General features: G+C 43.3%; 1 protein-coding gene across 9 annotated transcripts in view; it reads right to left on the reverse strand.

Annotated features, from left to right (window-relative positions):
* Positions 1–279: 279 nt before the first annotated feature.
* Positions 280–17,985, reverse strand: part of LOC105465711 (NHS like 1) — a 273,877-nt gene continuing 256,171 nt past the window's right edge. For 6 of the 9 annotated variants that reach the window (XM_071096518.1, XM_011714287.3, XM_011714281.3 and 3 more), the window contains 3 exons: positions 8,631–11,915; positions 7,951–8,083; positions 308–3,043 (listed from right to left, as the gene is read on the reverse strand). In XM_071096518.1, the coding sequence (XP_070952619.1) occupies positions 2,308–3,043; positions 7,951–8,083; positions 8,631–11,915 (4,154 nt within the window). In that variant the 3' untranslated portion in view covers positions 308–2,307. Of the gene's footprint in view, positions 3,044–7,950; positions 8,084–8,630; positions 11,916–17,985 lie in introns of all 9 variants that reach the window. The other 3 variants (XM_011714282.3, XM_011714284.2, XM_011714290.3) reach the window with 2 other exon arrangements.

The following is a 17,985-nucleotide window of genomic DNA, read 5'->3' on the forward strand; positions in this document are numbered from 1 at the left end:
CATGTCATCTGAACCGCCAGGCGATAGGTTATTCGTATTTTATTCCAAAGTCCATAGGATACGATGTGGAGTTGTTTTTCCACGTGCCCTGGTAGATGGTGCCATCCAGTGTCTATGATGTTCCACCTCCTCTCTGTTGGGTCCTCACCTCCCCCAGAGACCTTCTGGTCTCACTGCTTTTCTGTTTGTATCCAGCAAAACACTCAACAATTCTGTACAAGAAGACCTATCTCATTATTCAAAAAAATACATGTCTAAACAAAAAGAAAGGTTTCAAATATTTACTTTACAATTATTTTATTCAAAGCAAATTAAATACAAATGTGTATTTTTCATTAAAAATGGGGATCTAAAAATAGTTTTATAATTAGTGTTATGTTGCTTTATCTTTGCATAAATTATGTATTAAAGGTTTCTGATATCCATATACATTCTAGTCTTTTTTAGGCAGCTATGAGAAGATTTCATATTCAAAAGCCAACGCCAGTTTTCTAAAGAACAAACGATCTTTGTGCCAAATTAGTAGACAATTGCTCCAAATCTCTGGTCTTGATTTCTGGTTGTGTGAAGAGCAGTGTTTTGTTTTTTTTCAGAGAAGGGAAAGAGTCTTCATTCTTTAGGTTTCTTTTTGCCTCCAAGACATTTCTAAATGGGTATCTAAAGTTTTAGTTTATAAGTCTCATAATGACTTGACCCGTGCAGTCCAACTTTTAGATACTTTCATACCCCCCAAAAGCTGGCAGGTGGTAGTTGCACTAGATTCAGACCAACAGTCTCCACATTATCATCCTAGGTCCTTCTAATGAAGACGACAATCCTCTGGCTTATTTAACAAATGAAGTCTAAGTACATGGAAGTTAAGGGAGTAAGGGTGGGGGTAATGAGATTATTACATTAAAATAAAGGCTTGGCGCACTTGTGTCCCATGTCTAAAATTGTTGAAAATCTCACTGGAGAAGATTATAAGATAATTAGCAACTCAATTATTTATAAACAAATATAAAAACGCACAAACCAAATGATGCAAAAAAACCTTTTTAATCTAAAAATTCATTTCCCAGGGCTAACTGATAGCCAGGCCCTACCAATTTTTATCAGTTTATTTGACTAACAAGAGCTATTCAGCATTTTCTTCAAAGTAAGATAATATATAATAGATTTTGATAAATTTTTCTGAATTAGGACATGATACTGTAGGCAGTTCAAGGAAAAAAAAATAGCCATAACTTTTTCTTTGGTGTAACCAAAAGGATATCCAAAAGTTAGCAGATGTTGACATTTCAAGTGACAGGAAATTGCCTAATGGAAGTTTAAACTCTGGTTAAAAACAACAACAACAAAACTGTTGTAAAAGGAAAAGCCCCACCCATAGTTCTGTAGTGCAAGTTTTCAAATTTAATTCTGAAAAATAATTTTATTTCATAGGCAGAAAACAAATTCCAGCAGTGTATCACTTTACTCCTCTAAAAACCCTTCCCCTCTCTGTATGTCCACACCGTCACTTCAGTTGTCAATGACCTCAGCTGCTACTCAAGGAGGAAATTCATTAAAAAATTACCCACACTTCTAAAAATCAGGCTACAATTGTGTGTACGTGGCTGCACAGCAGCAGGCACCAGGTTACAGCGTTGCCACTTCTACATGTTTGTCATTTTTACAAAAAAGAAGCAAAGTCTACCTCCCCTAGAAAAAAGTACCTGAACCAATTAGTCACTTAGCCCCTTCCCAGCCTCTCTGTGCTCACCAGACCTGCCTCACCTCAGCAGCACACGTGTGCATATATCTGTGTGTTCTGTGCATTAAGATCCAGCAACTCTACTGCCTCTTTCTTAGAAGTAACATTTTCTCCTTTCTTAGGGAACTCGCTGATTTCCATAAACGTAATGCTCTGAAAGCAATTACCATCTAGTCCAGAGTAACTCCGTTACTCTATCAAGCTTAACTCTGGCTTGCTTTCTTCTATTTCTGTACATGTTGTTTGTGTATACATGTATTTTTTAAAAATTAAAATGTGTTGAAAATGCACACACACACCCAGCATTCAGGAAAAAAAAAAAAAAAAAAAAATCTTCCCCAGGAAGCACTTTCAGAAGTTTAAGCTTCTACTTGTTCTTAAGCCACAGGGCAAGTGCCAAGTGAGTCCTAAATAACCCTTCACTCACACTGCAGGGCTGGCAACCCCGGGCCCACAGCACAGAAACAGCGTGGGATCCCCGGGTGAGCCAGGGAAGGGCGCCTAGCAGGCTTCCTAGAGTGCTGCATTGCTCATCTCCCCCCGTGTCACCTGGGAGAGTTATGTTCTTGGCCCTAACTCTCCTCACTCAGAGAACCGCCACACTGCGGGGAGGGCTCTCTGCCCTCTGCACTGGCTGTCCCATCCACGGGGCCGGGGGCCTGAGGCTGCAGAGAGGCGGCAGGCCCCTCCCCACAGAGCAGGCTGCCCTCGTCCATCTCCTCCCTCGCTAGTCCGTCCAGGGAACATCCCTCCGCAACGCCCAGAGCCCCGTGGGCCACGCTGTCCACAGGCTCCACGGCCTCCCCTTCTCCCTCCGAGATGACGGTCATGGGGCTGCTCTGGATCCGGTTCCGCATGCTGTACCTGCTGCTGGCGGCACAAGGCGGTGTTCGGCTGCGGCCGTACCTGGGGCCGGAAAAGGACAGACTCCGAGGCATCAAGCCTTCATTCTTGGCCCACTCCTCCTGCGCCCTTCTGTTTTTGCTTGGGGAACAGCTTGACGGGCTCTCGGGGGCATCTGGTGAAGGTTCTGACCTTGACCTCTGGAATCTAGGGTCTGTGTTCTTGAGCATCTCTGCTGCAGACATGCGGGCGCTGGTGTCTGAACGACTGCCCTTTTTTAGCAGCAGAGCTTTGAAATTGTCACTGCTGGTGCTGCTCTTTCGGATGCTTCTCTGAATCGATCCCACTTGCTTTGGAGAGGCCAGGCTCGGGGCAGCGCCGGTGGGTGTCACGGGTGGGGAGGGAGAATGGTTTCGGGAGTGGTCATCATCTGAATCTCTACGGCCGAGGACTTTCCTTTTGGATCTGAGATTTAATAACATTAAGAAAAGGTTAATTCCCATGGGACCACAGACTGTGGTCACAGCCACAACCACTCTGCTTCTCTTATCGCATCTTCAGGTCACCATCTACTTCAGATTCACTTTCAAAAAATTTATTTTTCACTGGGCACAGTGGCTCACACCTGTAATCCCAGCATTTTGGGAGGCCAAGGTGGGAGGATCACTTGAGCTTTGGAGTTCAAGACCAGCCTGGGTAACACAGTAAGATCTTATCTCTATTCAAAAAAAAAAAAAGAAAAAGAAAAAGAAAAATTAATAAATGCATAATTATTTATTTATTTAAGACAGAGTCCTGCTCTGCTGCCCAGGCTGGAGTGCAATGGCATAATCTCAGCTCACTGCAACCTCCGCCTCCCAGGTTCAAGCGATTCTCCTGCCTCAGCCTCCCGAGTAGTTGGGATTACAGGTGCCCGCCACCATGCCCAGTTAATTTTTGTATTTTTAGTAGAGATGGGATTTTGCCATGATGGCCAGGCTAGTCTCGAACTCCCGACCTCAGGTGATCCACCTGCCTCGGCCTCCCAAAGTGCTGGGATTACAGGCGTGAGCCACTGTGCCCCGCAAATAATTTATTTTTAACTTTGAAAATTTCAAACACCCACACAAAAAAGAACAGCTCATTGCAAGACCACATGAGCCCATAACACACTTATGATAATCATGAATTACGGTCACCCTTCTTTTGTCTCCACCCTCCCTATTTGAAACAAATCTCAGACACTGTATTAACTTACTTTGGATAGGACTAAAAGTTTTAATAATGGTCAGTTTTCCTTGATCTCTCCTAGATGGGCTGATCCAGAGTGAATTTCACATGCTGACCCTCCTTTCTTTCTACGCTTCCTTTTCTTGTTCCGTGCCAGAATATCCCCTGTACTAAGATGTACCCCACTCCAGGTCCTAGAACAACTCCTCAGCTTCACATTCTCAGTTATTTTAGAAGTTGCCATCAGACCAGTCTTCCTCAGCTCTTTCAGGACCATGTGCCAACTTCTAAAATCCAGCCTTCCAGAAAACAAAGGTGAACCCTCTGTGCCAGACCCTGCATCATGATTGACTCAGCAAAGCTTGCACTGATCAAGAAAATGTGAGGGGTGGGGTGGGGTGGGGTGGGGAAGACGAACGGGCAATCAAAGAAAGTTGAAGGTTTCCTGTCGATATTTCTTGTCCTGAGTCTCTAAGAACCTCACTGTTCAATGTGCTTTCCATTGACAGTGGCAAAGAGATGATAAAGCCAATGAACCAAGTGGCCCCTTGCTGGTCTCTTCATGACAACAACTCAGTGTGTGTCTCTTAGCTAAGTGCAGGACAACTTGCTTTAAGGAAACTCGACACAGTTAACAGAATAAAGACGTGGGTATATCTCTTTTCCTGCTATAAAACTGTAGAACATGCAGCAGGGAAAGGTTGAGAGTATGATTCTATACATACAGATTAAGAGTTGAAACCAGACTCTTCCCACCTCTTGCTGTGTGACCTGGGACAAATTACCCATGTGTGCTGTGCCTCCTCACTTATAAGACACCAACCTCACAGGTTTGTGAAGATTAAGTGAAATAAGGAAGCTACATGGCTCCCACTGCTAAAGCTTCCTTGTTCCGTCGCCTTGGACAAGTTAACATTTCTGACTGTGTATTTTTCCTATCACAAAAAGGGGAATAACAGTATATAGGTCACAGTTTGTCAGTACACGTGAATGCAGTAATAGCCATAATTGGTCAGGCATAGAGCAGGTGCTTAACAAACCTTTGAATGTCACATAGAAAATGGATTTAGTTTTTACGTGGCTTACACAGCAAGACTGAGGGCAAGATGGGCCCATGCTGGCTGCCCTGGGCTTGGTGTTCCTGGGGTCAACTCCATTCTTCTGGTCAAAAAGATGCCACTAAAGCAGAAGTTGGGAAATGGTAAGGACCCAATACAGAGTCTGAAGGGTGGCCAGAGTGGACAGGGCACCAGACTCTTTGGGACCTCAGAACACGACCTATGGTACAGGTTTCATGGTCCCGCTCAGTAGTCAACAAGAGCAGTGTCCTGATAAGAGTTAGGACCGGCTGACAAAACTACAGACATCCTAACATCTCAAAATTGTAGAGCGAGAAAAGACGTTAGAAATGGTCTGGTCCAACTACTTTGGGTTTCAGAAAAGGTAACTGAGAAAAAGTAACTTGTTAGTATGACAGCTAGGACTTGAGCTTACAGCACATGGCCTCACCACTTACATGGTCTACTCCCCAAAGCAGCTCTGCTCATTTCATTCTTTTAGGTATTGGCTGGTGACTTAATTTTTAATTTAGTTTTTAAATGGTGAGGGTATGCTGAGATCCATTAAACAAGTCACAACTAAACTTGATTAAAACTATGACCTTTAATTGTAGACACAGAATTAAGAAAGAAGATGGGGTGACCAGCCTGAGCAACATGGTGAAACCATGTCTCTACTACAAATACAAAAATTAGCCGGGCATGGTGGCACACGCCTATAATCCCAGCTACTCGGGATGCTGAGGCAGGAGAATCATTCAAATCTGGGAGGCAGAGGTTGCAGTAAGCCAAGATCGTGCCACTGCACTCCAGCCTGAGTGACAGAGTGAATTGGACTCTGTATCAAAAAAGAAAAAAAAAAAAAAAAAGGAAGAACGATGGGATTTTATGAAAGCACTGTCATCTCTCAAGAGCAGGTGCCCACTAAAATAATTAAATCTAAACGTACAAATTCTTTGCCTATACATACACACAGACACACACACAAATATGTACTTTTAAGGAAGACGGCTATAAAAAGTGCTTAAACAGTTAACACTGATTTAAAAACTAATTACTTCAATAAATATAAAAACTTCACACCTCAACTGGTGTTCTACATTTTCCATCTGGCTTTAAATCTGAAGTGAATTAATTTGCATTATAAAATTTGGAAGCTGTGTTCCAACTTAGATACTTATGAGCTTAAGCGCTGAAGGACATAAAAATAAAGCCTAAAAAAGCACATACAGTAGATGGATTTTTACTATGTCTGCTAATTTATTCTCAACGCTACAACAGAAATTAGCATGTGTCCTCGCTCTCTCTCTGCAATCCATTCCTAAGGCCTACTTGGCTTTTACTTCTCTCATACGTGCACTGAATAATACGAACTGACCGATTTCTACATCTGCAGTCGATGTAACGCCCTAGTAAGAGAAACCACACATTTTTCAGTGCCTTAAGAAGGTTGCCAAAATATAGAAGAGGCTTTTGGCATATTTTTGGGAAAAAAATATGCAATAATTTGGACCTACAACAGTTGGGTTTCCTCACTGGAACCAAGTATTTAGTACACAGAATGACCAGGAAATGCAATCTTCTCTGTGGATGGCTATTATAAATAGATAGATATGCCTGTATATTTAGCAACCCAGTGCATTCCATACTAAATGAAATACTTTGAGTCTCGGAAGAATCTTCTAGTGGTTAAATACCAGTTGGTTTCATTTAATTCAGGAAATATTTATTGAGTGCTTCTTATGTGTCCAGCGTGGTTAAGAGTTAGAAACATCTGTGGGAACTTCTAGAATTGCCACTAAAGTTTCAAAGGATGCATCATTTATCATTTCTCTGTTTTGAGAAATAATTGGATAACTAGCTACCTTTTTACTTCTAATGAGATTAAAGAAACCAGTCCATGTTAAAGCGGGTAGTCTTTAGGATCTATTATACCAACACTAGAGGAGCGATGTAAAGAGCATGATTCTTGAGGAGCACATGAATTCACCTGCTTCGTTCCCCCTGCACCAAGTTAGATGTTTATGTGTTACATGAAGAGCTTCAGGTAGGCACAGCACTATGTTTTTCATCTTATGCAATAGCCTTTTCAGGGAGAGTCCAAGAATTGGGAAAGCAGTGCTGACATAAGATCATTCACACACAGAATCAAATGATTCTATAGGATGCTTTGTTTCAGGAGGTTTAAAAAAAAAAAAAAATAGGATCTTCATTCAGGGCAAAATAAGGCCTTAGCAGCATAAGGACATTCATTAGAGTTACCTGGAAATACCGTGGTAAAGAAGTCTAGAAGGAAGCAAAAGGTTTATACAGCATTACAGCTTAACGTACTTGCACATATACAGTCATCAGTTTTTACAATGACACTGTTGTGGGAGTACTCAGCTGTTTACAATCAGAAAAATGATGCAATAAGTAAAACTTTAGTGCTAAATCATATTTACCCTTAAAGGTGACCACATATAAAAAGTACAAACAGTTCAGGCCATTACTTTGAAAATTTTACCCTTTGTTTGTTTGTTTGTTTTGAACCCCAACGATTTCTGATGCCAGTAGATGGCACTAGTGGTATACAGTAACCAGCACAATTCATTCTTTTGCTCCCGCTTAAAGGGACGTACCCTTTTATAGAAACATTTAAGCAGCCAAAGAAATTGCACTGTATGATTGTGGTTTTTCTGTAAAACGAAAAAAAATTAGAATAAACTAAAAGATCTTTAGGAAGAGAGTCCCATGGAGCTAGTCTGTGCATCCTAAGTCCACAGAACACAGCATTCCTCCTCCTGACTGCACTGTCAGCCGCTTTAATCCGACTCTCGCTAATATCCTCTGTCTTATGACTGCCACACTACACCCCTTGCCAGGAAGAGCAGCGCATACCAGAAGGTATCACATTGCGCCTCTGTCCCCAATGTCATAAAAATCAGTGAAACAAAGTAAAACAGAAATTGGAGTCAGAGGAAATAAAACTATAAAAATCAACAGTAAAGTTAAGGAGTCATGATTGGGTGACAGAAGAAACCTTGGGGAAGAAAAGTAAATTGAGGTACTGCTTGGAAAGAAGGAATTACACAGATTAAAGTCAAAGGAAGGAGTTTGAAATACCTGTGAATAGCTGCAAAAAGGTCTTCTGTGGTCCTGGGTCGACTAGGGGTCATCACCTCATCACTCCCGTCTTCCTTGAGGAAGTCACAGGCCTCTGAGGATGAACTGGCTGCGGTGGTCTCCGGCACCCCAGCTACGGAAAAGCAGGCAGGCCCACAAGATGCACAAGTGACTAGAATTTCAGTCCTCAGCCAAGCTTCTAAATATGCTGCTTCCCTGCCATTCCTGACAATGTGAGAACCGCAGGGAGATGCCATAGGTCTGTAGTTTGATAGTTCACAAAGAAGGGAGGAAATGACACTAGCGTGAGAGCCAGAGCTCATTCTTTGTTAAAGTATAGAACGCCCAGGGCATCTCTCTTAAATTTTGTTGCAACATTTCTTTGTGGCTCTTTGGAAGGGAGGTGTTACCCATTGCTATTTAATATCCAGCCTGCTGCAGATCATCTCCATCCCCCTATTTTCTGCCATGCCTTTAGGTCTAGATTTTAAAAATAATAACAAAATGCAAAGCTGGTAACTTAATCTGTGTTTTTGCACAGGAAGTCTACATACTGTTAGCTTTAACACCAATCTGATCTACCTGGGTTCTTTCCACGTGTAAGCATTCAACAGCCCTATCTGGTTCAGCTGCATATGGGCAGAGGGCACAGGAGAGAGAAGCCAGGAAGCCAGACTCACCTGCTCCGTCCTGTTGAGATAGGCAGCTCTCCCTATCGCCCCCAGCATCCGCACTGTTCTCAGCTGGCTCCTCCTGCTTGGGGGCTGGTGAGACATCGGGCTGAACCATGAGGACATTGGCTTCCACTCTGCTGGGAGACACGGATCCTGCAGCTCCTCCCTCAAGAACCGAGGTGCCAGGGTGCGTGGCATGAGAGCCAGCTTGGACTGTAGAACTCTCTTTTGCCTCTCTGCTGTGCACAGAGCCCTCCTCTCCCCTCGTGGGGCTGGGCGCGGCTCGAAGGGCTTCGCTCACGTTCTCTGCGGGTTCCACTGCAAAATCTTTCTGCGGAGGTGGTACCACCAGGAACAGTTTGGGCTTCTTGGAAATGGGGGGTGGCTTCCTCCTGGGTGAAGAGTCTGGGAGTGGGGTGGTGCTGGGACTGGGCCGAGCCTCTGCCTCCCCAGCGCTCAAAGCTCCAGGGCTGCGGCTCACAGGGCCGCCGCGCTCGGCCGCACTGCCATGGTCACCCTGACTCGAGCTCTTGGCAGGCGTTGGAAGCGAGCTTGTCACAGAGGCAGGCTGGCTTTCACTCTCCATTTCATTTGTGCTATTTCGGGATTTCAGGAGAGCAGATGGCTTTAAGTGGTACTGTGGAGCAACTGGAGTACGTTGTTCCTGAGCTGTTCGTTCAGACAACAGTGCTGCCTCGGTGCCTGAGTTCTTTCTCACCGGCCTCAACTGCACCATCTGCAATGCTTCCGTGGTTATCAGGGGCATGGGGGGCCTGCTGGTCTCCTCCTTGGTAGAAGGCGGCCTCAAGGATCCCCGGGAGGATTCTGGCTGGCCAGAATTTGTGAAAGGCGGCCTGGTGTCTTTCATGAATTTGGGGTCAAGAGGTGGGGCGGGTGGGGGCTCCGAGAAAGGTAAGAGAGGTGGGGGCAATGGCAAGGACACAGGTGAATCTGGAAGAAGCGGGCTCAGTGCAGTGGGCGGGGGAGAAAGGCACCAATCAGGTGGGGAGCAGAAGGGAGTGAGCGCTTCTGGCGGCGGAGGGGGGAACACAGGAGAGTGAGGCAGAGGAGAGCCCTGGGAGCAATCTGTGACAGGAGGTGGGGGAGGAAGGAAAGGAGACCTGTCTGCAGGACAAGGCGATGGAGGAGAGGGAATAGGAGGAGGAGGAGCCAGGGGAGAGCCCACGGCTGGATCCAGTTTCTTCATAGTGCCACTTCCTTCAGTAGAAGTATTAGAGGAAAGAGAAGTGGACGACGAGGAAATGGATACTGAAGATATCAGAGAGGACTTCCTTTCTGGTACCCTGGGCTTGGGCTTCCCCTTCCCATTTGCTGGTGACATTGATTTTAAAAACACAGGCACAGGGGTGAGTGCTGTGGGTGTATTCGACTGGCTGGAATACCCACTGGATGGAGAAATGACTCTGTGGGACTTCTCTGGTGACATGATCTTTGGTTTGACTGAACCACTGGGCACTTGAGGCATTGTGGCTCTGGACCCTTCTTGGACATGGCGGACTGGCCCGTTCCCAGTGGGCACCCCGCTGCTGGTTGAACAGCCCCCTGCTGGGTTCCCCAGATCTTCCTGCATGCCTGTGTAGTCAATGTAGTAACCCCAGGGGTCCGTGTACTCTGACTTGACACTGCTCGTGTCACTCTGCGATGGTGTGGCCCCGCACAGGGAGTAGACATTGGGGGTGGTGGCGGAAGTCATGCTGCTGCCAGCACTGACCGTGCTCTGGCTCCGGGAGCGGGGCAGCCAGGGCTCTTCCAAGTCACTGCAGGGGCTCTGGGAGGGCGAGCTGCCACCCTTGCCTGGGAGGCTCAGCTGCAGCGAGTGCTGGAGTGTGGCGATCAGGCTCTCGTTGAGCACCTGCCCGTTGGACTGGCCACTCTTCTTGGGAATCCTGCGGAGGGAGTCTGTCCGGGAGGGTGGCAGGGGAGGCTTCTTTGCTTTCTTCAAAGAGATGTTTCTCGATAAGGATTTATCCTGGTAATTGGACCGGTCCCCTTGGTTTTTCTGAGCTCTTCCATCAAAAACATTGACCACGCTGTGCCTGGGGTTCCCAAAGCCATCACTGCTATTGCACAGATTCCCAGATCCATGTCCAGAGTCAGTGTGCACAGATGTGCAGTAGCCATCGTGGTCCTCGGAATACAGCGACCCAGCATCCTCTTTGTTGGACGTTTGGTCCAAACTGCAGCTGCTCATGTTACTTGTGGGAGTGGAGTAGCCAGGAGTTGCTACATGCGGCTTCAGGGGGGATGCCCTTCCATTACCTGAGGACTTGTATTCCCAGGGCTCCGAGCTGCTGTGCCCTCCACCCCCTGAATAACTAGATTCACTCTTGCCATCCACATCTTGGGAGTGGGCTGGGAAGGCTAGGTCGTTTCTACAATTATACGGCATGGCTTGGGACGCATTCTCCCTATTTGCTGGAGCATTTAGAGAGACTGCTGAGTCACAGAGGGACAACAGTGTGGGTGCACCAGGGGAATGAGGGTCTAAGGCCTGTGAAAGAATGGTGGTGTGACCCTCATTCCAGTGGCGCCCGGGAGACTGATGATCATCTTTCACAGCATGCCTGGAGATGAGGTGGTCTCTGGGTTTTATCTTTGCATGTGATGAGCCAGAACTTCTACTTTCCCGCTGCCCTGCACTCTGAGCAGTGTGAATAGCGATGACCTCGCAAGAGGAAGACAGTGTGGCATTTGGGATGATGCTGGTGGAGTAGGCTGCATGAGGAGAAACCACACATGCTGGGCTCATTACATTTTCACTCTCAAAGTGTCTCAGCTCTTGGGATTTGGGTCTCAAAAGTGTTCCAGTCTCTGAGGCACCTCCTAAATGGCCTAAGTTTTCATCTGCTTGTGGGTGACCTCCCTGGTAGAGGAATGTGCCATCCATGTCTCCTGCAGGGCCCAGGGCACCCAGCCTCGGCTCAAGAGACTGAATGTTTGCCCTCACTCCAGAACGCGGAAGACTATGGAAGCCAGCATCATTGTTGAGGCGGGAAGGGAATATGATCCCCGCAGAATCGCTCAGCACAGACATGTTGCCAGAAGAACCTGAGAAGTGGCCCATCTGGGCAGCAATGCCTTGCCCCTTCTGTGCCCTGATTCTCCTCATGGAAGGTGGTACGACCTTCACATCCTCCGTCTGACAGCTGGAGTCCCTGGTTTCTGAGCGCTGCCCAGCAGACCGATAGCTATCGAACCTTCCTAGCGCAGAGTAGTGATCGGGGGTGTGCACTGAGTGACCATCGACATCATCTTGGCCAGTGCCTGATGCTGGAGATAAAGCAGAGAGAGGCTTGTTACCTGAAAATAAAATCCATAGTTCATCACCTATACCCTCACCGCCTCTGACAGAATTTTAAAAAAAATTTTCTATTTGATTTAATGTCCTTTCTCCTGTAGGTACCTAAGTACATTTAAAAAGTTACTGATAGCTCTAAAATAAAAATTCTTGTCATGAATTTCAGGTACTTCTCTTAATTTGTACCTCCAATCCTCCTATGGCTTGAGTGCCACATATGGAATTCTCAGGTGATCCCTTCAAGATCAAGGCTGCTGAGGGCTCAGAGGAGGATTTACTTTGAAATAACCACCTTTCAGTAAAGTCTTCAAGGTAGCCTTTCGCCCACGGGGTGACTGTGCAGACCATCTATCAAGCAGTGACACAGCTTTCCCAAAGGCAGATGAATGTAGTAATTGAACAATAGGGCCACGGAGATACCATGTTTGAGGGGTACTGGTATAAAACAGTGTTAATTACATTAATTCTTTATGTCGGAAGGAAATTCTAAGGCAAAGAGAACTGATTTACAGGCCCATCTGTGTTCCAAACATTTCATTATCCATCTGAAGTCATTATCTGTCTGTTGGTGACATTCAAAATTCAACAGCAATCTGTTGTGTTCTGGTGGGGGAAACCGGCAGGAACTGATCCAGTGAATATTTCCTCAAATTAGGATGATTTATTCGTTGGAGTTTTACAACCAAACAGAGAATAGTATGTTTAAAAAAAAAAAAGAAACACAAGGAAGGGCCAACAGAGAGGGACATGGACGAGGTAAACCTTAAGTGTAAACAGATTTCAAGCTACCCAGGAAAGAACAGAGCTTATGAGGAAAAAATAAACAAATAAATAAATAAATAAATCACAAAGAACCTACCCAAAGTGTACTGAGAAAAAAAAAAGTTAATCCTTACGACAAACCAAATCTCTAAAAATAGTAGTAAAACTATAGTTCTCCCTATGTTATCTCCATCCAACAAGGACCCGAGAGTATCTATCTATCCCAACATGGGCTTTGCTGAGCAACACGAGTCAAGCACACCCCTCTGTGTCAGTGAACACCTGGATGTGACCCTAGGGGTGATAGGGTTCCTAAGGCTTCCCTCTCCCAGCACATAATCTAACCAGGGCATGGACTGGATAGAGAACGCCTTTTGCTCACTCAGATAGCAGCGGGTAGTACTGAAATGGCAGCAATGTGCTTGTATCAACTTCAAAAGAGATGGCACCCTGGAAGGAAGGATCCTGGCATAAAGCCGCCTTCTTCACTGTGATGATGGAGAGGAAATTTTATACTTGTATTTTTAGCAAAGATGATCTATTTCCTCTCTCTACCCTCTTTCAAGTACCCACTCGCTGAAGACAGACAGATACGCAGACACACACACACAGACACACACAGACACACACACACACACACACGAGGCTGTCCCACACAGACAGGGAAAGTGGACAAAAGGACAGGACAGAAGAAAAACCCACTTTGAGGAGGTGCAAAGTTTTGCCATTTAGTAATTTAGAAGATGGGCGGTTGACTGGTATTGGTGTATCAGTGCATACAAGTTCAATTCCAAACACTCAAAATACCTAATTCCATTCAACAATGCGTTTTGAATGTTTGGAGTTGACCTTATATGAATACATTTTTTCCTTTCAAAACTGTACTAGTTTTTGCATGGAATTAGTGGTAGATTTTTAACTGTCTTTAAGTAGCATAAACAAAATCCTGATACTTTTGGGTAACAGTTTTAAATATGAAACCATTCTAGGCATGTAAAAAAAAAAATAGAAATATAGCTATTTTATCACCCTCTACAGCTAAGTATAACTTTCTTATTAAAATAAAAACATTTCCTAAAGACCTTAAAAAGCATATGAAAAACTAATATATCTTATCACAAGGACCACCAAAATTCTATTCCCAAAACAGACCCTCCAATATTTTCACAGTATAAAAAGTTTCAGAATATGATAGGAAACAGATGAATGCTATAGAGGCATATGTCATTTTACTGTGCTTAGCTTTATTGTACATTGCAGATAATTGTGTTTTTTTTTTTTAACAGATCGAAGGTTTGTGGCAACCCTGTGTTGAGCAAGTCTACTGACGCCATTTTTCTAACATGTGCTTACTGTGTGTCTCCGTGTCATGTTTTGGTTATTCTTGCAATATCTCAAACTTTTTCATTATTGTTAGATCTGTTATGGTGATCTGTGACCAGTGATCTTTGATATTACTATTGTAATTGTTTTTGGGTGCCACAAATCACACCCACATAAGACAGCAAATGTGATTGATAAATGTTGTGTGTGTTCTGACTGCTCCACTGACCAGCTGTTTCCCAGCTTCTCTCCCTCTTCTCGGGCTTCTCTATTCCCTGAGATACAACAATAATGAAATTAGGTCATTAATAGCCCTACATGGCCTCTAAGGGTTCAAGCGAAAGGAAGAGTTGCATGTCTCTCACTTTAAATCAAAAGTTAGAAATGATTAAGCCTAGGGAGGAAGGCATGTCAAAAGCTAAGATAGGCCAAAAGCTAGGCCTCTTGTGCCAAACAGTTAACCGAGCTGTGACTGCAAAGGAAAAGTTCTTGAAGGAAATAAAAAGTGCTACTCCAGTGCATACACAAATAAAAAAACAGCTTTATTGCTGATATGGAGAAAGTTTTAATGGTCTGGACAGAAAATCAAACCAGCCACAACATTTCCCTTAAGCCAAAGCCTAATCCAGAGCAAGGCCCTAACTCTTCAATCCTGTGAAAGCTGAGAGAGGTGAGGAAGCTATAGAAGAAGAGCTGGAAGCTAGCACAGGTTGTTTCATGAGGTTGAAGGAAAGGAGCCATTTCTACAACATAAAAGTGAAGCAGCAAATGCTGACGGAAAAGCTGCAGAAATTTATCTAGAAGATCTAGCGAGGTTAGTTGATGAAGGTGGTTATACTAGACAACAGGTTTTCAATGTAGATGAAACGACCTTCTAATCATCTAGGACTTTCAAAGCTACAAGAGGAGGAGTCAATGCCTGTCTTCAAAGCTTCAAAGGACAAACTGACTCTTGTTAGAGGCAGAGTAGCTGGTGACTTGAAGTTGAAGCCAATGTTTCTTTACCATTCTGGAAATCCTAGAGTCCTTAAGAATTATGCTAAACAGAATCTGCCTGTGCTCTATAAATGGAGCAACAAAGCCTGGATGACAGCATGTCAGCTTACAGCATGATTTATTGAATACTTTTAAGTCCACAGTTGAGATCTACTGCTCAGAAAAAAAAAGATTTTTTTCATTTACAGTGCACCTAGGCTGGGGGCAGTGGCTCACGCCTGTAATCCCAGCACTTTGAAAGGCCAAGGCGGGCAGATCACCTGAGGTCAGGAGTTCGAGACCAGCCTGAACAACATAAAGAAACCCTGTCTCTAATAAAAATACAAAAAAATTAGCCAGGTGTGGTGGCGCATGCCTGTAATCACAGCTACTCGGGAGGCTGAGGCAGGAGAATCGCTTGAACCCAGGAGGCGGAGGTTGCAGTGAGCTGAGATCGCACCACTGCACTCCAGCCTGGGCAACAAGAGTGAAACTCCGTCTCAAAACAAAAAATTATATATACATACACACACACACACACACACACACACACACACACACACAAATACAATGCACCTAGTCACCCCAGAGCTCTGATGAAGATGTACAAAGACATAAATGTTTTCATGCCTGCTAACACAACATTCATTCTGCAGCCCATGGCTTAAACAGTAATTTTGACTTGCAAGTCATAATTTTGTAATGCACTTTGTAAGGCCAAAGCTGCCATAGACAGTGATTTCTCTGATAGATCTGAGCTAAGTTAAGTTGGAAACCTGAAAAGGATTCACCACTCTAGCACAGTAAGAACCATTTTAATTCATGGGAGAAGGTCAAAATATCAATATTAGTAAGAGTCTGGAAGAAATTGATTCCAGCTCTCGTAGATAACTTTGAGAGGATTGAGACTGAAGTGAAGGAAGTGACTCCAGATGTGGTAGAAACAGCAAGGAACTAGAGTTAGAAGTGGAGCCTGAAGATGTGGCTGAATTGCTGCAATCTCATGATCAAACTTGAACAACGAGGCATTGCTTCTTACAGACGAGCAATGAAAATGCTTTCCTGAGATGGACTCTACTAGTGAAGATGCTGTGAACATTGTTAAAATGACAACAAACGATTCAGAATATTATATAAACTTAGTTGATAAAGCAGCAGCAGGGTTTGAGAGAGTGACTCAAATTTTGAGAGTAGTTCTACTGTTGGTAAAATGTTACTAAACAGTATTACGTGCTACAGAGAAATCTTTCAAGAAAGGAAGGATCTGTCAATGTGGCAAATGTCACTGTTGTCTTATTTTAGGAAATTGCCACAGTCATTCTTATCTTCAGCAACCACCACCCTAATCAGTCAGTAGCCATCGACATCGAGGCAAGAACTTTCACCAGCAAGAAGATTACAACTGTCTGTAGGCTCAGATCATCCTTAGTATTTTTTAGCAATCAGGTATTTTTACACTGTACCTTTTTTTTTTTTTTTTTTTTACATAATGCTATTGCATACTTAGTAGACCACAGCACAGTGTAAACATAACTTTTATAGGTGCTGGAAAACCAAAAAATTCATGTGACTTGCTGTATTACAATATTCACTTTATTGTAGTGGTCTGGAACTATAGCTGCGATATCCCTGAGGTATGTCTTTAGACAGAACAAACTACAAAAAGACAACTACAAACAAGTGTAGACCACTTAGGTGCTGCTCAAACTTGATGGGATTTATCTGATTTTAAGATGTAATGTACAGAAATAATTATTTATACTTTTTCTTTTATTTATTAATAATATTTTGAATTTCTAAAAAAATATGTAATTAACGATGCTGAGGATTTACAAGTCAGTTTATTTAAGGTGTAGGCTATGAGTTTTAAAAAAGTCTTGTCAAGTAGATAGTTTCTTAGTATAAACTACCAAAAATTATTCATAAAGGGATTCCTTTAGATGAGGCCTTTTCTGCTTAGAGAATATGTACGGGGATAGGTTCAGTAGCCAAGTGTAATATATATATCAACAAAATAATCCTATCTGATTCTAAAAGATGAAACCTCATAATATGATGTTCAGATACATTTTTGTACAGATTTAAGATAAAAGAAAAAATTCAAAATGTCCAATTGACTGAAACGAAAGGCAACAAATTTTAGTTTATCAGGTAAGTTTTGGAAGTAAGCATTAAATATCATACCTTGATTTTAAAGTGTTACATATTGGCTAGTCTCCATTTTATTACTATTAATAATAGTCTATTATTTATGGATTTTGAAATAAAAACTGCATATAATTTAGCATAATATATCTTTCTAATTCTTGGAAGTCCTCTCTATGGTTAGGTTTTTAAAAAAATCCAAACCCCCAGGCAACTTGGGCAATGCCTTTTGGACAGGGTGCATCTTTCCTAGCGAATGCCTTTCCTTTGGGCCATCATTTTCTTTTTGTCTAATTTGTTTGTTACACTTCCCCTGTATATCTAGAAGAAGACTAATTTTAAAGAAAATATGAAGTATCTATTTTTGATCATCATTACCTACGTATGATTTGATAATCTTGGTAAAAAAACCTTGGTAGTTTTTAAAGTTTTTTTTTTTTTTTAAGTTTTTTTAAAGAAACCTTGGTAGTTTAAGACTTCCAAATCAGAGTCCTTATAAGTATAAAATACTGGGAAAAAAGGCAAGATCAACCAGAAGTCCTGAAAGGACAGAACAAATAAATATGTAATCCAATATTTTTGCTAAATAAAACTGTATATAAACGTTAACTCCTCATTCTATCCAGTAATCCTCCAACTAGCCTATCTATAAAACTAGAGTCCTTGTCTAATTATCTTTTTTTTTTTTTTTTTAAACTAGCTCTTCGATACGGTTGTCTCAGTTGACCTCCAGTTCTAATCCAGGTCATGTCATCGACTGCAATGATATTGACTGTCTCGTGTCTGGCAACAGTCACAACCCAGACAATGTGGGGAAAGCTATTTTCTTCCCTCCAG

Source organism: Macaca nemestrina, chromosome 5, assembly GCF_043159975.1.
Source record: "Macaca nemestrina isolate mMacNem1 chromosome 5, mMacNem.hap1, whole genome shotgun sequence".
NCBI lineage: Eukaryota > Metazoa > Chordata > Mammalia > Primates > Cercopithecidae > Macaca > Macaca nemestrina.